At 40.1% G+C, this 22,587-nt stretch overlaps 1 protein-coding gene across 1 annotated transcript in view; it reads left to right on the forward strand.

The window, feature by feature from the left end:
- The window catches only part of RTF1 (RTF1 homolog, Paf1/RNA polymerase II complex component), a 31,252-nt gene that overhangs the window by 566 nt on the left and 8,099 nt on the right, over positions 1-22,587 (forward strand). Inside the window, exons 2-12 of the mRNA XM_032990036.2 lie at positions 2,381-2,491; positions 11,448-11,595; positions 12,944-13,148; positions 15,295-15,409; positions 17,041-17,152; positions 17,995-18,130; positions 18,744-18,921; positions 19,836-19,918; positions 20,995-21,082; positions 21,172-21,279; positions 21,862-21,939. Coding sequence (XP_032845927.2) covers positions 2,381-2,491; positions 11,448-11,595; positions 12,944-13,148; positions 15,295-15,409; positions 17,041-17,152; positions 17,995-18,130; positions 18,744-18,921; positions 19,836-19,918; positions 20,995-21,082; positions 21,172-21,279; positions 21,862-21,939 — 1,362 coding nt within the window. The remainder of the gene's footprint in view (positions 1-2,380; positions 2,492-11,447; positions 11,596-12,943; positions 13,149-15,294; positions 15,410-17,040; positions 17,153-17,994; positions 18,131-18,743; positions 18,922-19,835; positions 19,919-20,994; positions 21,083-21,171; positions 21,280-21,861; positions 21,940-22,587) is intronic.

The raw sequence follows: 22,587 nt of genomic DNA on the forward strand, positions 1-22,587 counted from the left end.
CCCTCGGGTAGTGGGGATAAAGGCCCGAAGGGCCGGGCAACTTTTCTGTGCTGCTTTCGCCCGCCGGGAGAGCAGCGTGTCAGGTCCCCGGCTGCCGGTGAGCCCCTCGGGGCAGGTGGGCTTCGGGGGGGTGGGAGGGGGGGCGCTTGGTTCACGCGTGATTATCGCTCCCTCCTCAATCGCGTGGCTGTGGTGTGGGGAGCTGCGTCGGTGGGAAAATGCGTGGAGGAGTTAGGAGCTTGTGAATATAACGAGGGGGGGAGTATTTATTTAACATCAGGGCTTCCCCTGGGATTGGAAGCCTGGTGTCAGTTTGAGCGTGTCAGGCTGCGAAGGGTCTTTGGAGGGGGCTGCTTTCAAAGACTGCTCTTTCGGTGTAGCAAGTGTTGCTGATGTGATTCGAGTGGTAAATAAAGACATAGGTGAAGTGTGTCAGGACTGGTATGGCAGTGCTCACTCCGGATTGAAGTTTGGCTGGTTACATACGGTGAGACCTACACATCTGATGTAATTTATGTGCTGGACCTTCAGGGCTTTTAATATAGAAGCTGTTGCTATGTTGCGATACAAAACCTTCCCAAACACTCAAAAATAGTTTTGCGGCTTGGAGCTTCAAAGAAATCAAATCGGACATTCTTTTAGACAAATATACTGGAGCTGAGCTTGTCCTGATGTTGTTGATCTTGCATGCCTCTAGAGTCTTTAGAGCTACCAGCATCTCACCACTAGTATATTAGTTTGGTAGTTTCTTCAGAGCTTGAAAACAGAAGGAGTTGGACTAGTTCTAGCCTAGATCAGGCAATCAGAATGATGGCGGCAGGAGTAGCTGCCTGGTTTTGTATCTGTTCCATTGTTCACTGGAAGCACGCATCTGCAGCTGTACCTGAGTAGTAGGTGCTTCCTCCTCCGCTGAGCTGTTTGTTGCAACTATAACAGCAGGGATAGGTATGTGCAAGGATGATTAGGTAGCAGGGAAGCAACGTTTCTGTGGTCTGATTTAACGATGAGAGCATACGGAGTGAGGCCCCTGTAGGTTAAATGTTTAATAGCTTCCCTTGGCAATCTAGGCTTGTTGAATCACAGGAGTAGGAGCCTTTCTAATATAGTATCTTGGAAAACAGAACGTGGGTAAAAAGAAGGAAAGAATAGAAAGGTATAAAGAATAAAAGTAGTGGTAAATATGCCACTATATCATCCAGGGCTGTAATCTGGGTTGAAAGACTACTTAGAGACAGTTGTGACAGAGAAATTCTAGAGAAGATTGTAGCAACTATCAGGAGCTTCCTGAAGAAAACTGTTAAATGTACAAATGTGCTCTGTTGATGTTGCATGACTTCATCAGAGAAAGGTTTGTGAAATGCTATTACTAATGGAAAGTTTCTTTGTTGGTAAGTAGCCTAGGCTATCAGTTTCTGCAGTGTTTATGTTCTCATTTGAGGTACTAAATTGTAATCAGTTTGCTGTGGAGATAATCTTCCAGTTGTGAAACTAATGCAAACCAATCTAATATTGACTTCCCAAGACTGCAGAAGTTGGTGTGACTGCATTTCTACTCACACCTAAGGTTCATCAGCCCCAGAGCAATGTTTTCAAAAATAAATTGTGTCATGGTCTACAAAGACAGTAATGCAGCTTCAGGTATGTTTGGTTTGTACTACCGCTTCTGTCATCTGAACCAGCTATGAACAGCAGATATGAGATTATCTGAGAACCATTTAGTTTTTTGTGCTGGTGTGTGTTGCCTTTGAAAGTGCTTCCTTTGGACAGGAACAGCTCTACTTAGTTTTGCAGGCTTTGAGCTTCATGCCTGCTCTGTGTCTGTCCAAAGCTTTAAGTACATTGTGGCGTGTAGGGACAGTGACAAGGAATGGAACAGACTGGCTAAATATTATCAACCCTGATGCCTAAAGTATTTTCCTTTTAAAGTGTACAATTGCAAACATCTTCTTGGTTTTGAAGGAGCTGCTCTCTAGTGATATTTGGCTTTTTGGGTTAATGCTACACAATGTAGTCAGTGTGGTTTTGAATTATTACCCAGTCCAAATAGACCTGGACATGACTCTGAAAGTAGTTCATTTATACCAATAAAGTATTGGTATAAATGAATTATACCAATAAAGTATTGGTAGCAGTATTTACTTCTTATAGCTTGCAATCCTCAAAATGCTTTTGTGTCATCTAGATGTCTTAAAATTCTGTGTGTGTGTTTATGTGTAAATATATATTTATGAAACGTAAGTAGACTCTGTTCCTTAGTCAGTGGGGATAATCATGTTGCTGGGATGTGCTCGGATATCACAGAGAAGGTGCATGTGCATTGACCTGGATTGGTAAAACTAATTACAACATTTTAAAATAAATGTCTGTTTTTTCACACCAGGAGCTCTTGTCGTTGGCCAAACGGAAACGCAGTGACTCTGAAGAAAAGGAGCCTCCTGTGAGCAAACCTACAGCATCTTCAGACTCTGAGACATCAGACAGTGACGATGAGGTGAGCTGGTTACGTTGCCAGTGAAATTACTGCGGGTTATTTTTTCTGATTGTACCCAAGCACTGAAAGTGTATTTATCACACAGTATATTTAGCCTGCTGACTTCATAAAGTGGGACTGGCCATCAGTGGAACTGATGGAGACCCATTGAGCCCAGAGGATGTGTACTTGGAAATACTTCTTTTTTGCTTTGAATTAATATGCTCTGAATTGTAACTGTATACAAAATAGTCTGAGTGTCTGTGGAAAAGATGACTGCCTGTCTAATCTCATGTTCATATGGGATCTGAATGATCTGGTGATCTGCCTGCTTAAAACTGGTGCTTTTCCTCTCTCATGCTTACAGTTGAAGTAGCAGTGAAGCTGTTAAAGCTGAACTCTGAATTAAGGGAGTGAGGCTTTCAGTTTTAGAAGAGAGCTTCCTTCCTCGGAGAAGAAAAGGATCAGGGCAGGTGGTACTATTTTACATGTGGTAAAACTGTTCTACTCTGCTGTGAACTAGCTTGTCTGGCCATTTGAGTGTGCAACAGAGTGTATTTTTATTGGCATTTATGAAGAAAGTGAAGGAAGGGGAGGAGTTTAGTATTCCTTTGTTCTAGAGTTTTGTCAATTCCTTGTATATCAGTACTTATTTGCTGGAACTGTTTTTATTATTTGTTCTTGGTACTACATTCTAGAGCTGGTTAAAAGTCTCTGCTTTCATCTGTAAATGAAAATTGAAATAGACTTATTACAGCAGAGGAGCTGACTAACAGGTCATGCATATCTGAATAAAAAACACTTTCTTGAAGGCTTACAAATGTCTTTTGCAAGCTTTCTGCACAATGTAGTAAGGTCATTTATTCTATCTATTCTTAAAAATTTAACAGGGAGATGTTTGGGGTGTTGTTTTTTTTTTTTTCTGAAACTACAGGAAGGATTACTCATTGTGACAATTTGAAGACCAATAGGGCAGGCCAGTGATAAACTATTAAGCATTTGGTAGTATAGTAGAGTTCTTCCAATAAGTGTAAAGAGCATGTGGTTTCATTTTCTTTCTGAGGCATTTTTGAAATAAGTATGCTTGAAACTCTGTTTCAACCAATCCTCTTCTTAATTAAAAAAAAAAGGGTAACTCTCATATCTAATATGTGCTTAAGACATAAGGAGAGAGAGAGGATTGTGAACGGACTAGATATATTAGATTTGTTAGTGGGTGACCACTCAGTTGGTCACTCTGTGCGTTCTGATCTGCTGGCACACAGCTTATTTTAAGCTGTGCAGAGACCAGCTTGTCTGGAAAAGCAGACTTAGGTGTAGAGAGCATGTTGGTGATAAAGCCTTCTGTTCTGTATTTGTCTCTGAAAACTGGCAGAGTAAATAATACTATTCAGTTTATATTTTTTAGCTTGTGTATCTAACTACAAGTAAGGTCTACCTTTCCATTATATGTAAAATATGACAATGTATTTCTTCACGAGTTTGCACAGACCATGCGGTCCTTGCAGTAGTATCTCTGTTGCACCATGTGCATTTGATACTCTTTGTAATCTGTGTATCATTTCTAATTGATACTCTGATCTTTCTGACCTCCATGCAGCAAGAGGAAAAGATTTAGAGAAGAGGTAATTAGGACACTTGCTTCTATTCCTGTGCCTGAAATATGCATTCTGAACTGCTGCTTGTCACAGCAGGGTGAGACAGGCTGGGTTATAACAGTTCTGCTTCTGCCAGTCGTTCGGCTGTGTGCATCCCTAGGCTCAGCTACACTACTCCTGCTGAACAACTTTGGTTTCAATCAGTGTTCTTGTGGTTGGTTTGAGTTTGCTCAACCTTGGGGGCTGTGAGAGGGGGTCTAAAAGTTGAAATTGTCTTACTGGACTATCTGCAAAATGAGGACCTTGAGGGAAAAGCATGGAAATTGTTGCCCAGGGCAAATGTGCTTAATCATACCCATGTGCTTTCACGCAGGTTTTGTAGCGTGAACATTCTTTGTGGCTCCTGGCAAGTGCTAAATGTTCCAGGATTGTCACTATGTTGCATGTACAGGAAAGGAGACTAAATTTCTCTGCTTCAGGGGCTAATGCTGCGTTCTGCATTTTTTTAAAAGGAGGAGAGAGGTTGTGAGCCATAGGGGAAAGAAAGTACATTTTGGAATTACAGAGTAACGGCTTGTACAAATCATGCCTCATCTCTACAATGATGTCCAAGGGATTTCAGTAGGTCTTTAATGTTATATTTTGTGTATCTCTGTGAGAACGAGCTTCTCTGAAAGCTCTTGGCCACACCAAGTATTCATGGTGCAGATGCTGGGTTCTGTAACACTTTAAGGACCTCTGTGGTCCTTATTTAATCAAATTACCTGGCCAAGGGACGGAAGGTGAGTGGCTGGCTATGAAATAGGAAGGATGTTCTGAACCATCTTCTGGTGGGTCTGGAACATGTGTGACTGAATTGACTGTGGACTGTTGTTCAGAGAACTGACAGATGGCAATGACTGCAGGGCTTTGCAGTAAGAAGTGCTACCTTCACAGAGATATACACCAGGCTGGATGCAGATGTAGAGGCAGACAGTTCCTTCATCTGTGGAGCAACATGTGGCCATGACTACTCTAGAGCTCACCACCCCAAACTGCTAGCCTGTAAATGGTTAGCCATGTTACTCTTGGGTCCACTGTGCTACAGATATGTATCCACAAGGTACCCTCATTGCTTATTGAATACATCGTGTGGATGGTGTTTTGCAGTTGCAGCATGTTAATTTTGGGTTTTTGCTCTTCCTTTTATCCTGGCATCATTGCTTACAGGAAGAGAATTCTTCCTGTTGCATGGTGAAGCCTGGATGACTTCTACAAGAACTTCACTAACATCAGTGTAGATTAGACAGAACGCCACAATGCTGTAGGAGCTCCTGTTTGTTTCTCTTGGAAGGTTTGCTGGTAGCAATGCTGGTGTAAGTCAGTGCATCCTACTATGCTCGTTCTAATGTTGTGAGGGGTTTGACTGTGCCTTTTAACAGCTCTCAGGTGATACCAGAAGATATTTCTGAGACAAGAAAAGTTATATCATGAATGCTTGGTAATAGTCTGGAGTTCAGTGAGGAGTGTCTGTTTATGTCTTTATTTGCAAATGTCCAGATTCAGTAGGAAACAGCATAGCTGATGATCTCGTCAGGAGTGATGGGACAGAGGAAGAGGTGAGCAGTGGTTGTGCAGCTAGCGAGGAAATCCATCTCGAATAACATGTCAGCCTAGGAGGCTTTATGCCCTTATGAGGAAAGGACTTGAAAGTGTGGATCTATTTACTTCACTTCAAGTTAGAGCACTCTAGTATACCACAGATTAGCAAAAAAATGCATGTGTTCCTTCTGGTTTGAGGTTGTCTTCTGTGCGTTTGTAGAGATTACAATGCTAAACATCTCTTTTCCTGTGTGCTTGTATTTCATAATACTGCTTAACTAGACCTTCAAGAAAGAGCAGGTTCTCCAGTCCTGTGAGGCCTTTGCCATATATTTTTTCAAGCTTAGGAAATTTGTAACAGGCTGTGCTTTGATCTTCTTATACACAGCATTATAGATTGTGTGCTTTGTAACTTTGACTTTTCTTGGAGACAGTTTCCTTTAGCTGATAACAGATTCAATAGTAAAGCTTTCTTTAAGGAAGAGAGGTGCTCCTCTTACTTCCCCCACCCCAAACAAAGTGCAAGTCCAAATTTGAATAGCACAGTCTAATTGTATGGAGGCTGGCATGTCCAGAGAAGTACTATGAACCAACTGTGAACAAAATAGGTATAAAATATGGTCTGCAAGTAGCTGCTTTAAATTGCAAAGTGGCATGGACATAACTTCTGGGGACTTGTTTTATGTGGTATGAGAGTCTGCAGGAGCTCTGAAGTGGAGCAGGTTGCTCCAGAGATAGACTCATGGAGGTGCTAGAATTGAATATGTGATTTTTGTTTAATTTGTTTCACTGGATTAACTTTTCTTTTGAACCCAGAGAGCAGTTTTTGCTGAGAACGAGTCAGTCATAAGGCATTATCCAATATCTAGAGAAGTCACTAAGCCCATGTTAGTCCAGTGGGGTGCTTGCTGGCTGGTGGTGCTAGAGCCATGCAACGCACTAGTTGACCAAGTGTTTTATGGCTGTTGCCATCTCCAGCTGTTTGGCCCAGACTTCCTAAACAAAACATTGCAGGCATTCACAGCTGGTAGCATCCCCAGGTTTGTTTTGGTTATGGAGAGTGCTTCTTCACTGGTATTTGGTATCTACCATGTCAGTCAGCAGTTCTTGCCACATGGACCCCTCAAAATACTTCTAGAACAAATATTAACTTGCAGCTTAAACTGAATTTAAACCTACTATAGGTTTGTTTGTTGTTTTGGTTTTTTTTGTTTTGTTTTGTTTTTTTTTATAGTTACCTTTCTATGAGCTCCTTTGAGTAGTAATCAGACAATAAGGATGGATGAGGTGTCTGGTGATAATTTGGCTAGTAAAGCTTTCTTTCAGCCAGTTCCTGGCAAAGCTTATTCTGTGGCTTCAGAAGGTATTGCCTTTATTTGCTTATCTACTTTCCATTTTGGTGTTGACACCCTGAGTCTCTTCTTTGTCTAAAATGGTCCTGTTAAGTTTTCTAAGTACTGGGCTGTTGTCATTGTGAGGGTGTTGGAGGCTCTGAACAGGAAAAGTAACAAGGGCTTTTAATTTACTATTTAATTTTAACAGTAGTGGTAGAGAGCATTTTCTTCATTGTAGCTTTTGGAGTGCTGTCTCCAGAGTTTTGAGAAATCCTGAAGACAGTAAATGCTGCCTTATCTTCATATCTGCTGCCTGCTCTTGTCTTCACACCGGCTAAAATTGCAGTTTGATGACTTGCCTGGAGGACTGTCTTTTGTTTTCCCTATATGAATGGAGGAGAATGGGTGAAAGTTTGTAAGCTGGGCTAATTTTATGTACCTTGTTGTCATGTTGTCGTGGCCTGTAAGTTTATCTGGCCTAGGAAAGGAACACATTAGTAAAGAACCTGTTCTTCTTTGATGTTGTGGCTTGTAATTTGCCTTTTGCTTATAAAAGCCATACCCAGGAGGGAAGTATATGGCAAGGACAGGCTGGTAACCTTCATTGTGCATCTCTATCTGGTTTGATTTTTAATAAAAAAAAAAAAGTCAGGGAGAATATCCATTTGCGAAATGAAATCTCAGTGCATAATTTATTTAGGTGCTGTGTGAATAGAAGAAAATAGTGACTATTTGAGCAGTGGGGGTAAAATAATTCTACTGCATTCTGCACTCTGAGCTCACTTTTTTTCTTCTTTTTCTTTCCCTTCCTTGATCTCACTTCATCTCCCTAGTGGAAACATGTTCCAGGTTTGCTGAGCTACAAATGATTTTCTTCACTAAATTTGTGTAGTTGCATTTGTAGAAGCTGACTTCTAAATCTGGCTAATTTCTAATGTGTGGGTTGTTTTGGTTTTTGGGAGTTGTTGTGTTTTTTTTGTTTTGTTTTTTGTTTTTTTTTTTTTTTTTGTTATTGGCAATTCATTCTGGGTAATGTGGCTTAACTTGGACTTCTTAGAATCATAGAATCATTTAGGTTGGAAAGGACCTTCAAGACCAGCGAGCCAAATAATTTCTTGGGGGAAATATGCAAGCTATTAGCACTGTGAACCTTGGAAGCAAGAGAAAAATTAAAATGCTCTTCTTGCTACTTCATATGAATGAACTATAAAGCTCTGTTGTTCAATAATACTAAACAATAAGCAGAAAGCCATGTTGCAGCATGCTTCTGCATGGGTTTATTAACTTGCCATGTCTGGACCCATGGAGGGTTCCAGATGGTGGCTGAGGATGCAGCAGTGAATAGAGGAGCTGTTTAGAGGAGGCGTTATAGTCATGGAAAGCGCATGAAGTGTTGACTGGCTCTGCCTGACTGGAACGTAGAAGAGAGAACCTGGAGAAGCTGCAGTAGAGGACAGATTTTTGGAAAATACGGTTATTGTTTGCTGTTTGAGATGTGTAGAGTTAAGGGAAACGGAGCAAACAAATGCTTCTGACTATAACTCTGTGCATTTTTACTTGATGTTACTTACATGTTGCCTTTCTGATCTCTGCTGGTGTCCTAGAGCATGAGGAAGGGGCTCAAGATTCTGGTTTGGATGGCAGGTTGCCATGTAGCTCATGACTTTTCCAGTCTTCCCCCCAACCTGTTAATTTCTGTAAGAAACTTGATGTGGGCTGGTCTTTCTCTGAACAACACAGAGTGGTCATGCAGGGTCCAAATGACAGCTGATGGTTCATGAGCCTGCAGAGCAATCTCTGAGCCTAAAAGCCTCACACAGACTACGTCCTGGTTTTAATGATTTATTTGTCCTTAAGGCTTGCTCAAACCCTTGTCTTGTCCTGTAGTGGTACCAGGAATGACCAGGCGTTCATGAGAGATTGGGGTAGCTGAAAAACCCCTGAAACACCTGAGTCAGATGAGGAAGAATTTGGCTTTGTGACAGCACTGAAATGGGGAAGTGACAACCAGTTATTGTGACTTAAGACATAGAGGTCACTTGCATAAACAAAAGCAAGATGAAATGTATTCTCCAGGGTAAAACAGAAACCAAAGCAAAATTTTGGAGATTAGGGCAGGTTATTTTTTCTTTTTTACTTTTTTTATTTAAGAGATTGTCACACAGCTTTCTCTTCAGTCCCATCTTCCTGGGCCCAGATTGTCTCCACAATTCCACTTGTGAGTTAAAGGCTGAGAACAGCGGTCTGAAACGCCTGTATCTACAGCTATTAAACATTTTATTAACAACTGAAGTCCCTCTGTTCTTATATGATGTTAAAGTCTCTCATCTCAGCGTGACCTCTCGGGGTCTTGATATAACTGAGGTGTATATTATGGCTTTCACTGTGCTTCTTCCTTGCTGTACGGCATGCTGATGCAAGGTATAATTCAGTGTTAGAATGCTGGAAAAAGGCGGCAGAGCCCTGGGAAGGAAGCACCTCTTCATCCCTGGTTCAGAGGGCTCTGCTCCTCCCTGCTAAAAGCTCAGTTTCACTTTCTCACTGTTGTGTTTTCCATGGTATGCTGGCAGTAGGCGAGCTCTTGAACAAATAGCAAAAATGGACTTTTCTGTAATACCTAGGAGATGATTCCTTAACATTAAGATTTGAGCAGATTCATGCAGAATATGAGCTTGTTCTTAACTGATTTACATGGGCATAGTTAACCAGGAATATTATTAGGCAGCAGTATTGTAACAAGCCATTAAAGACCTGAGTACAAGCTCCAGCTGGTACAAAGTCAGATGCTTTCTGTGCAGTTTCTCACCTATCCTATGGACTGTGACAGACTGGGGTAACTGCGTAGGGCATGGAGTGCAATTGGAGGCTCACCACTAGGTAGCTGTAGTTTTACCTCAGAAAACAAAACCTCTGTCTGGCCTTGGACAGATACTTCCAGTACACAGCTGATGCTTAAAGAATGATGACAAAGCGGTTGGTAATCTGTATGGTACAAGGTTGGGTGCGAGAATAATCAAAACCTAGGAAGTTCTAAACGTATTAGTAGATCAGGTAGTAGCTTCTAACTACTCGGTTGAGTTTCATTTAAAGTATTTGAACACCAGGGTTCTCTGAAGATGGTACCTAATCAGGCAGAAGTTGTCATCTGATTTGATGGAATTATTACTGCCTGCAGAGACGGACTTGATTCATCCCCCAGGAGGGGGTGAATAGGTGAGAAGCCTGAAGTTTGTGTGTACCTGAGGGCAAATCTAAAGGTTGTTTGTTTGTTTTTTTTTTTTTTTTTTCCAGTTAGAGTAGTTTTGAGTGCAAGATCTCAGTTATGCAAAGGAATATTTGTTCATTTGTATTAGGAATATATTTTTTTTAATAGACTATATGCTTGAATATATGGTGATGTGCATGAAAGATGATAGTAATATAGAAGTATATGAGGGTAACAGTCATATATATATATATATGTATTTAGAAAGAAACTGTCTTATCCCTGAAGGTATTGTGCATGGAGAATTTTTAGGAGAGGTAGTGAAGTACAAAATATTGTAAAGCCTTAAAGTAATACACAGGCAATCCTTACCAGTTTTGTTCTCTTCTGGCTTTACCCAGGTAGTTGGGACAATGCAAAAATTCTAATGAGAAATCACATTGTAAGGTAAATGCTCCTGGGACCTTAGGATTTAAAGTTGCTACCCGTGTGTGTGGTGGTGTAAGTCCTGTACTTGGAAACTGCAGTCTAAGTTAATTGAAGATATGATATTAAGAGAAAATTAAAATTAAGACTATTGATATTTTTTTTCCTCACTTCTGTGGTTCTGATTTGATTCTGACTTATGTACATAGATGCAGGTGGTGGCACTACTGTCTATGAGTGCGCTGGTGATTTGTTGCGTGAAAATACAGATGCAGTGTACTCTTGGTAAAACAGAGATTTTGGAAAGACTGTTATGTATAATTGGTGTGCCTTCATGACATCTAAAATCTGCTCTTGAATAAACTAGTTTTGGAAACACATCTGTTGCTTCTCTTTCATAGTAGTAAATTGAAGCTAATCTTTACAAATGCAATTAGATGCTTGTTCAAAATTATTTTCCTAAGAAAAGGTTTTCAGTACCTCTCTTCTCCTGGCAGATATTGCAGACACCGAAGTCTTCATTGTTTTTAAAAGGCGTGTCCTACTAACTGTTGGCTTGTACTGATAACAGATTTTTTTTTTTTTTTTTTAAAAAAGGGAAAAACCTCAACCACCCACATAACCCTTCACCCCTCCAACCCAAAGAACCTTGTCAAATGCTTTCATATGTTAAGTTTCCTATTAGCTTTTCCCCCACCCCCGCCTTGTATGATTGATGTGTTGCTGTCAGGTATTGGACTGTTTCTCAGTCATTTTTACCCCAGTGTTTTGGGGGAGGGAGAAGAGTGTGATGTTTGTGTCTCATGATCACTTTCTTGGTTCTTTCCTTGCAGTGGACTGTTGGAGGTTCTAAAAACAAAAAAAAGGGGAAAACGGGTAAGGCAGAGAAGAAAGGAGCCATGAAGAAACAGACAAACAAAGCTGCCTCTTCAGGCAGCTCAGATAAAGACAGCTCAGCTGAGAGCTCAGCACCTGAAGAGGGTAAGATAACACATGTGCATCTAGTTACAGTGTAATTGCAAGTGAAGTTACCCCTTTCTGCACATTGAAGAGTAATGTTAAATGGTGATGTTAAAGACTACCTTCAAAGAGTTCTCTTTGTGTTACCAGTGGATAGTCTGGATGACCCTTAAACTTGCCATGGCTTGAAGTGCATATAATTCATTATAGGGTTGCTGTAAGCACTCCATTACAACCACAACACTACACTAAATACTGTTTCAACTGAAGAATGTATGACATATTTCATTACTTGACTTTCTTCTGGAAAATTCTGTTCTTCCTTCTAGCATGTCACATCTGTAGTGTGGGTAGCCTTTTTTTTTTTTTTGTTGGTGTATTTTTCCTTCCCGAACTTCTTGTGATGACAAAGGGAGAGGTGTATAGTGTTGCATGATGCAAATAGGAGTTTATCTTGCATGCATTTGCTCTGAGCTGGAATTCTTGCACGTTTATACTGACATGGAAGAAGAAAAATCATGACTATAATTTTGTCATAATTTTTTTACATTAATATGTAATATGATCCAATACTGGGCAAATGTCCTGTGTTCTTTCCTGTTTTCATCATGCCTATGAAGGTTTGCAGGTAGCTAGTTGCAATTTCAGTTGGTACTAAAACAACAAAGTTAAGAAAGAACATGAAGTAGCCCACAGTTTTACATATATTAAGCACAGTGGAGATGAACCAAAGCGTGAGGTGACTGAACCTGTATATATCAGTGCTTACAAATAGAGGGTTTCCACAGCATAAGCTTACAAAGCTGGAAGTTTCCAGAAATACTGAGACCAGAATGAAAGTGAAAGAATCCTAATGTCTGCTTCTGCGATTTGGTGTAATGTAGTCGATCAGGTGAGATAATCAAAGCACTTGGACTTGGATCAAGTTTAAAGGTGGTGTTACCCGATATTATTGGGGAGTCAGCTGTTCCCTAAGCCCATGTGTAACTGGGAGGGCTTGTTATGGTCATGGAGCTAGCATCACATCCTTGCCAGTCCTGAGGGTACTGTGCTTCAACCTCAGCTTGTGGTGTAGCAATTCATAGCCTTGCAGTCTTCGAATTATGAATTTTGGTTCTTCAAGTTGATATAATGAAGAGTATTGGTGGTGGTTAATAGTGACATTTGAGGTATGGACACACACACTTAGAAAGTAATGGGTGTATAAGCAACTTCTTGGGGACATGCTTACATCCCCAAGTATAGTGGAAGTTTAGTGGAAGAAAAGAGTAAAATTCATTCTTAGTATCCTCTGCTAACATGCTATAATGAAATGGTTGGGCCTTGCCCCAGCTGAATCTCACTGCCTTGTTTTTTTTTTTTTTTTTAGGAGAGGTGTCTGACTCAGAAAGCAACAGCTCCTCATCCAGCTCAGATTCAGATTCTTCATCTGAAGATGAGGAATTCCATGATGGCTATGGAGAAGATCTGATGGGAGATGAAGAAGACAGAGCTCGACTGGAACAAATGACAGAAAAGGAGAGAGAGCAGGAGCTGTTTAACCGGATAGAGAAGAGAGAAGTGCTAAAGAGAAGGTGAATTTTATATCTCTTGATATTTGGCAGTAAATTCAAAGGGGCTTTATGGAGAGTACGCTGACTGTGCTCTCAGGTTTGGGGTCCAAGCATTCAGCACTATAAAGCGTATTAAGCTTCCTTGTAGATTCTTTGCATAAACTGTACCTTGTAGCTAGTTGAGAAGCACACAGCAGGAATTCTGTGTGTTCTTGTAGAAGTCAGTTTCTGAAAGTTTCTCACCTGTCGAATATGCATGGGTCTGTCAGCTACCATTGTAGTCATATTACTGCTTTGCACACTAGAAGCCAGTCAGTCGGGAGGACTGCTTCTCTTCTGTCTTTTTTTGTGTTAGCTGTCACATGTTGATACTTTGGAAAAAGGCAAACAAAGTGTAAGGTGTATATGAGCTGCTGGAATTTTTCAGAAAAAAATGGTGAATTGCAGAGCAGTGTTAGGGGTTGCCTCTGTATGGGTGTGAAGCTGGTTGGGGCCCTAACAGAAGAGAGAGATATTGAAATAATGAGGAGTGGTGCTGGATATGTCATTTCCAAGGGATCATTTGTGTATTTCTACCTTAGGTGTTGCGGTTTTGTTTGTTACTGTAAGGCTGTCCTGTCAGGCAGCTTCCTTGTACTAAAGGTATTTTTCTTCCCACGTGTTTAACAGAAAAGATTTGGCATGTGTGGGGCAAGTTTTCTCCACTTTCTTCCCTCTTCAGTGACTTTTCTCTTTTCTCACTTGCTGAAAAATTTCTCTAGAGGACTGACATCTATTGATAAATCATGTCAATATAAGCTGCTGTCAGACTGTCCACTTGTCCAAGCCATAGTTAGAGCATTGCTTGTCTGTCTTTGGTTTTAATACTACTTTCAATGTCTTCTCTAGTTTGCTGCTCTCCTCAAAGGGATCAGAATGAGTGAAAGATTGGATTTAGATCAGGTAGAAGGACACCATATTTTTTAATTTCATTCACTGTTCCATGGTAACTGAATGCCTGTCTTTTAGAATGAATGCTGGAGAATACTTGATACAAACAAGCTAAACAATCTAAGCTTGAGTTACTGATTTAATCTTAAACGAGTTTGTCCTGTTCTATATAAAGGGGTTGGCAGGTAGAACTAAGGGGCTGGTGGTGGTGGTGGGGGGTGTCATTATTTAAGTTTATGGTAAGTTGAATCTTTCGAAACACGGTCTAGCTCTTTATATGTACATTGTGCTGTGAGTTCATTGGGATTACAGCAGGCACTGCATGTGATACAATGCCTGTGCGTGGTGTGTTATGCCTCATGTTAAAGGCAAAAGGGGCAACGAGCTTATCTGGCACTTCAGTTTCTTGTCTACAAAATCCAGGTGTAAAGGACTCAAAAATGGACTGTGTAATATGCATGTGGATAACACTTTTTGGAAGTTAAGTAATTTTTTTTTTTCTTGTGTTGGTCCATATGCACACACCACTAAATCAGTTACCAGTCCATGGTGCAGTGGAATCTCAGTCACAAGGCAGTTCCAGTGAAATCACTACACTTCTGAATACAGTGACTGAAAATAAGATTTCAGAGTGATATATTTCATGAAAGTAGAAATGAAAGTGCCTACACTGGACTGCAGAAACTGCTTGAGTCTGGAATGTAGCTGCTGAAGGAAGACTCACTGTGACTTCTTTGCAGTTGTTCCTAGACAGACCAGTTCCAGCAGAAAGGTGGAGTTTAAGCATGAAAGTTAGCATGATAGCGGCTTTAAAAGAACCAAGTTTTTATCTTTTGAGATTCAAATGATATGAAATAGCCAATTGTTTAGAGTTGGAGACAGCATGCAATGGTCACTACACTGGCAAAGATGAAGATGGAGTAAAGACAGATTTCTGGGGAGTAGCCATTACTATGTGGTCTCCTCAGCCCTTTAGGTTAGCTGTCTGTAAGCCTGCATTTTTTTTATGCTCAGCTTTTCTTCACCTTTTTATTTTTTGGGGAATGGAGGGGATGGGAATGGATAACATTAAAGGGTTCTCCATCTGGGGCAAGCAGTAGAAGCGTTCCTTACAGCCTACTAACAGCTTAAGCTGTGATAGCATCTGAGCGGTGCTTCGCTTACTCAGGGAGAGAGCATTCTTTCATACATAGAGCATTCTTTCATACATTCTTTTTGTTTCAATCTCTGCTACTAGATTTGAAATCAAGAAGAAACTAAAAACAGCAAAAAAGAAAGAGAAGAAAGAGAAAAAGAAAAAGCAAGAGGAAGAGCAGGAGAAGAAGAAACTCACACAGATCCAGGAATCCCAGGTAGGAAATGAAACTGACCTTAGTAACAAACCATTTTTCCTTGGCAATAGGAGACAGGATGCTGCCTCTCTCTACCTCTGTTTTCCCATAATGTCAAAGAGTGGTAAGCAGGTCAGAATTTAGTTCATTTATATGCTCAAGCTATCTTTAGCCTTTCCAGTTCATTTAAACAAATTAACATCTTTGGCCTGCTGAGGGGTGCACTGATAACTCCTTTTAATGAAAAATGCAGAGTTGCAGCTATATCTAGGGTTGCTGTGATAGCCCTCCCTTACAAGAACAAGAAAGCAACCTTTTGCAATTCCTTTAGCCAAACCTCTGTCATTCAGTCTGAAACATTAGATATAGTCTTTCTTGCAAGGGAAAGTGTGAGAGAGCGGGCCAGAAACTGCTCAGCTGTTGTCTTATTTTGCATGCCTATACAATGGAAAGAATGATTAGTTTCAATAGGTAGGGGTGCCAATGAAAAGCTTGACTGCTAGGAGGAACAGTAGTAGTTCTGTAGTTTTTCCACCTCCAGTAGAAAGAGGGTAATACCTGGTTTTGGGGTGAGGCCTCTAACTGAACTGTAGTTTCAGATGGCTGAATTGGCTGTAGTTTCAAATGGCTGAGAACCTGCCCTTAACTATTTATAGAGGCTGGGCAGATAGGCTCCCAGAATGGGATGGGAGTCATCTTGCCTCACTTTAGCCATCTAAAAACTAGTTGATTGTTTGCACTTGTTGTCACCTCTGTCTTTGTGCAATGGAGGAGGGCATCTCCAGCTGGCAACTCACTCCATGTTATTTTCTGGTGAAATAGATGTTTAACACCTAAATCAAATTAGGTGAGATGACTTTTCCTCTAGGCACATATTAAGTGGCATGAATCTCATCTCCCTACCCCTCCCAACTCCATATATCTACGTGTGTGTATATACTTATATAATCCATATATATAGTACATAATGTGTAGATACATATACATGTATGCATATATAAAAGAATCTTATGCAGAGTTCTTTTACAGTGCCTTCCAGATATTACTTCGACTTACTTCAAATGACTGTCTCTTATGCTTTATTATAGCAGCTGCTTTCTGTGCTACTTGGTATTCCAGATAGACCTGTTAGAAACGGAAAATATTAGAGACTTGCAACACTTAAGATTTGGATCCATATTGCAGACTTTACACACAATTTTATTTCTGCTTTAAGTATTTGTTAATGTAACTTTTCTCTTTGCTACTGAATGAGAACAAGTGCCTTGATTTGGCCTTACAGAAAGAGAAGCAAATGAGACTATTAATCCAATTTTTCCTCATTGTTAGTCACAGAATTGCTTCCATTTTATTTCTCTAGTCCTTGTTTAACTTCAAGGAGTTTTGAGACTAAAACTTGGTGGCAGAAATGTTGAAATGTAGATATATTAATTATTTTTGATACAAAATAGAAGGAAAAAGTATGCTTCGTATTGATATCCCTCTCTCTAGCCTCTGTAAAAATGAACTTGAAAAAAAACTGATTCCAAAGTGGGGTTTGTTAGTAGTTTGTAGCTGAAAAATTTTCAAAGTGTGCAAACAATCTTTGTTTTAATGCATTTCAGTTTATGGTTTGTACTTGGTGTTGATGGACTTTCTGTGCATGTTTTTAGGTCATGTCACATAACAAAGAGCGGCGATCAAAGCGGGATGAGAAGCTAGACAAGAAATCTCAGGCAATGGAGGAGCTAAAAGCAGAAAGAGAGAAAAGGAAGAACAGAACAGGTATGAAAATGTGTTGCTACAGCTTCGGAGGCATTGTTTTGTCTTTCCAAATGTGCTACTTCCTGTTTCTAATTAATGCAACAATCCTGTGCCTTGGAGTGAATGAATTCTGTGTCTGTGTTTTCTTTGGTCTTTTGCCCAACACGGCCACCTAGGGTATTGTCTGGCACCAACTGGTTCTGTATTCCTCCCTGACGCCCCTCCCCGGAATGGTCTGAAGACAAAGCAAACTTTCATTGCAGTGCATTGAATGGCACTTAGTCAGGTTTAGTTCGAGTATTTTAATTGGTCACTTAGATTCTGTTATTTAAACTCTGAACCATCCAAACCGTATTTATTGTACTTGTGCTACCTTTTCTACATTTGCTTGTTTCTTCACTGGCAGGTCATCTTGTCTGTCTCACCACAGACTTTTGATGCAACCCTTTTTGTTACTCTACTGGGGTTTATTATGGTCCTCTCCATACATGAGATTATTTTTTTTCCTTGCAAAATAACAATGAGTTGTCTGATTATAATAGTTTTATCTTGTATATCCAGTTGTTATTGCCCATCTTGTATTGCTACATGCAGTCAAGTTGGGAGACTGAAGATAAGTACCACTGAGATTTAAGATGCTTTTAAATACTTTGATTTCTCTCTTTGAATATTTACAATGGAGTGCTTAGTTTACTGGTGGATTTGAACATGTGCCACTTGTATCCAGCATAAAATTAACACCTATCTGCCTCTTTTTGTTTGCCCTTTTTTTTTTTTAAACAATAATGTTTCAGCTCTAAAAGGAAGCTTTCATAAAAAACTTTCAGCTTACTTTTCCTTGTTCTCTGTCCTCCTTCCTCCAGCTGAATTGCTTGCAAAAAAACAGCCATTAAAAACTAGTGAAGTATACTCTGATGATGAAGAGGAGGAGGAGGATGATAAGTCTAGTGAGAAAAGTGATCGCTCATCCAGATCCTCATCCTCTGATGAAGAGGAAGAGTAAGTAGTAAACACTGGACTATGATTACTTGTAAGTATGTGTTCAAAAACACAGATCCACTTTAAGGAGACACATACTGTTTTAGAGGATTATTTGGGGATGCTTAAGTGTGCCTACAGTGGTGCTACCTCTGGGCACACTTGTATCTCTTGGATTTGAGTCCTTGGCTTCTATATTATGGTGCATGGAACCTTGGATGGCTTTGCAACTCCGTTTCCCCGCTGTTAGCATTAGGCCCATTTACACTGTTGTTTACAGATTTATTTAGCCCTACAGTTTAGCAGCTGTAGAACCCTGGCCTATTAGCAGGGCAGAGGTATGTGCTGGCTTATCTTAAAGTACTGGCCTATAAACTGACTTGTGTGAGTCTTCCTGCTTTGTGGTAGAAGGGGCAGTGAGTAACAAGTCAGGGACTTTGCATTAAGACTTTCTCATGAATACTAAATTTGCGTATCTACAGTCAACTACTGTCAACCACAGTCAACATGCTGAATCATTCCTTTTATTAGTAATTGAAATAGTTAGCACTCATGCTGCACCTTGCTCAGGACCCCTTTTTTTTGGTGATTATATCTCTACTTTCTTTCTTCCTTCTTACCTTTCCCAAATCAGGAAAGAGGAAATTCCTCCTAAGTCCCAGCCAGTGTCCTTGCCTGAAGAACTGAACAGAGTACGGTTATCACGACACAAGCTGGAACGCTGGTGTCACATGCCCTTCTTTGCCAAGACAGTCACTGGCTGCTTTGTCCGTATTGGCATTGGAAATCACAACAGCAAACCTGTTTATCGGGTGAGTGTGGTTCCAAGGGATTTAAGTCTTTTTATAGTGCTGTAATATAATATTTGCAGCTTAGCAATTCTCAGGTAGCTGTGATGGAGTGATTAATGTAGAAAGATTGCTTATAACCAGAAAACATAATTGCTGCCAAAGAAGTGGAAGAGACTAGTTTAAAAATAAATCAATCTATGGGACCAGTTAGGTGAAGAGATATATTTAGTGAGAGAGAGGGAGCAGTAACAAAGCCTGTTCTTCCAGCTTTGGTTCCTGCTGTTATGTCTCATCATTTGTATTGCAAACTAGAGTTCAAGACTCTGCTTTGACCAAGTAAGGATGAGTAACATTCACTTCTTATTTCTGGGAGTGTTCCCAAGTTACTGTGTGGTCTCAAGTCTTTTTTGACAAAGTGTTTCTAGTATTTGTGTGCCTCAGAAGAGAAGGTGATTGAGAACAGTTTTGGGTTTGGCTTTATTTTGTTTGTCCTGTTTCATTGCTTCAACTGCACAATCATAGGATGCAATAATATTCTTTAAAATTGCATTAAAAAGGGGCTGTGTTTAGTATGTGAGCAGCACTGGTGTATTTCATTTGGGACATTAACCCAAACCACCAATAAATGAAAAGGAATTAGGAAAAGTAGGAAAGTATACACTGTTTGGTCAGGAAGGCAGAACTGAGAAGATAGAAAAACTGCATCAAGCATTCAGATAGTATAATTTGTCACATCAAAGGTGATGCATGAAGCAACTAATTCAGTACCAGATAATGTACACTGAAGAGGCTTGCTTTCCATGATCTAGTTAGAATTGTTAGTTACATTAAGGTTTTTGATCTCTAGTGAAAAGGCTTGATAATATCACATATATTCCAGGAACGCAAGAAAAAAACCTTATATCCTTCCTCTTGCGTGTTTTACTCTGATACAGGTTGCTGAAATAACTGGTGTGGTAGAGACTGCGAAAGTTTACCAGCTTGGTGGTACCCGGACAAACAAAGGACTACAGTTGCGGTAAGATACCGAAGTAATCCTCATCAGTTCATGATTCAGGGTCCTTTTCATAGTAAATAATGGTCTGTGTGTGGTTTGGAGATAAGACCTAAAAAGCAGCCTGGGCCTTGCTGTGCTGCTTACTGCTAGAATGTTGAGGTTGAATTTGTTTGGGGTGTTTTGCCCCCTTGGGCATAATGGTAACTATAAAAAAAAAAAACCTCATACAGGGATTTGTGATTGTGTTGACATCTGAGCAATTAATTTGTGTTAGTAACCCATGATTGTTTGTATACGCCTCTTGAGCTTTGCAATACTCTTGTATTTTTTCTCCACTATTGTATAATCAGATGTTAGAATTATGTATCATTTAAAGGCATACATGATTTGGTCTGGCATACATGTTACAACATAAAATAATACCTTGGAGGGAAGAAGCTGAATGTAGCACTGGATTTCTCAGTTCTTCTTACAGCCCTTATAAAGATGGTGAGGTGGAGGTTAACAGTTACAATACGAAACATGCTGGTGAGATAGGACAAGAAGACATTAACCATTTGGGAGAAACAGGGAGGCATGTGGAGAATGCACATGGGTGCAAGCGTGGAGTAAAAAAGGTCTCTGGTAGTGAGCCTTAGAAAATGTTTAGGGATTTCTGGCTTTTGACTGGCCAGTGAATTGAAAATTACATAGGGGTTGGCTCCAGCATTGTATACTTCAGTACTGCTTAAAGGTTACTTCTACTGGTCCAAACATGAAGGAGCTTTGTGTCTCTAAAGATCATGCCATGGGTCCCCAAATAGGGTATGTAAGGTTTAGGTATGTGAGAAGTCTGTTTCTCTTTTCTCTTGAGGGTTTTACTGCCACAACTGCCACATGGTTTGCTGCAGACTCGCGCTCTGGTATTCCATTGCTACAAATAGCTGATGTGGGCTCCTGGGACTTACCTGACTGATGTTAGGGACACATAGCATGTGAGCCGCAAGAGTAGCCTTAAGTGTCTGGTTTTGGGCTTCTTGAATCAATTAACTGCTGTAGATCCAAGATCACAGCTCTCTACCATCAGAAAGGGATGTTGTTACATTTTCTTGTTGCAGGCATGGCAGTGATTCGCGTGTATTTCGTTTGGAGTTTGTCTCAAATCAGGAATTCACTGAAAGTGAGTTTATGAAGTGGAAGGAAGCGGTAAGTTTGCCAGACTTTAGTTTCTTCTTAGCAGCCTTCTGCCAAGGATACTTTAAGTAGAAAGTAACTTCTTTGTCTCTTGTGTTCAGATGTTTTCTGCTGGGATGCAGCTACCCACACTAGATGAGATAAACAAGAAAGAAGTGTCTATCAAAGAAGCCCTCAACTACAAGTTTAATGACCAGGACATTGAGGAGGTAAACAGTGTGTTGTAGTGAGGCTGTGGCAGTGCTTAAAGGTGACAGGAACTCATGGAGTAGAGCCCTAGCTGTTACAGAGCGAAATGATCATGATATTTGCTTCCTAAGAAGAAAATAAGTCTCAAAATGAAGGTGGTTGCATAACTGGATAGAATAGCTTGGTAACCCACCTGTGTGGTGCTCACTCATGCTTTACTTTATGCCCTGTTACCTCCTCTTGAACTTGTGTTCCAGAGCTCTGAACTCCTACCCTGAGTATGGCAACTTAGTTCTCAAGTTCTGAAAAGCTAACAGCATCATGATAGATGCATTTATCACAGTTTCTACAGTTTAATACTTGCTTAATACTGACCAAATGTGATTAGCATCAGATTTTTGTAGATCGTAAGTGAGGGGAATGGATCTGTAACTCATTACCAAGTCACAAATTTAAAAATGCAGCAGAGAAAGAGCATGAGTAAAATTCTGTGGCAGTAAGTACATTTCTTAGGTGATATTGATCTGATGCTTCTAGCGTCCGAGTATTGAAATAACCATTTCATCTTTGCCTATTCTTGATGTTCCCTCTTCATCTTACAGATTGTGAAAGAGAAGGAAAGGTTCAGAAAAGCACCTCCAAATTACGCTATGAAGAAAACTCAGCTGTTAAAGGAGAAGGTGAGAGATGAGATGATGCCTGCAAGCTTAATGCAATCTTTGATTTTGAAGAACTGGAGCTCATCTGGATTTTGGCGGTAGTCAGCAGTAAGCTCGACTTTAACTATGCAGCTAAAAGGTGGATCTCAAGGTTCATTGCTGGGTTCAGAGCACATAGAACCCAGTTAAAGATATTGCATTTTTCTGAGGTCAATTGCCAATGATTATAGCTGTCTCTCTGTGTTCTTTAAACAAGAAGGTCTTAAGCTGTTTTGCTTTACAAACTCCTTTTCCTTTTTTTAATTTTCTTTTTTTCTTTTTTTTTTTTTTTTTCTTGTGGAGTACCCTATGATACCATTTGAAAGTTGATTTCTTATACTCTTTAAAATAGGAAAAATAAAAGTTTTGTTCAATTGATTTTTACTCAGGGGTAACTGAATTGTCACTTTATGGCCAGTAACTCATATTGAAAAGAGTATGTTGTCAGAAGATTTACTTGCCACCGAACTGTTTTACATGTAGACCTGCTGGAATGAATAGACCTAGCAGTGCTCAGAAGCCAAAGCCAAGAAGTCAAGAAAACAAGCAGTCTTAAGTATCTCTGAAGATACATAGACATAACGCATTTTGTTTGTTTTAATTTATGCAGTCCTTTTTCAAGATATTAGT

This window comes from Tyto alba, unplaced genomic scaffold, assembly GCF_018691265.1.
Source record: "Tyto alba isolate M040663 unplaced genomic scaffold, T.alba_DEE_v4.0 Super-Scaffold_18, whole genome shotgun sequence".
Taxonomy (NCBI): Eukaryota; Metazoa; Chordata; class Aves; order Strigiformes; family Tytonidae; genus Tyto; species Tyto alba.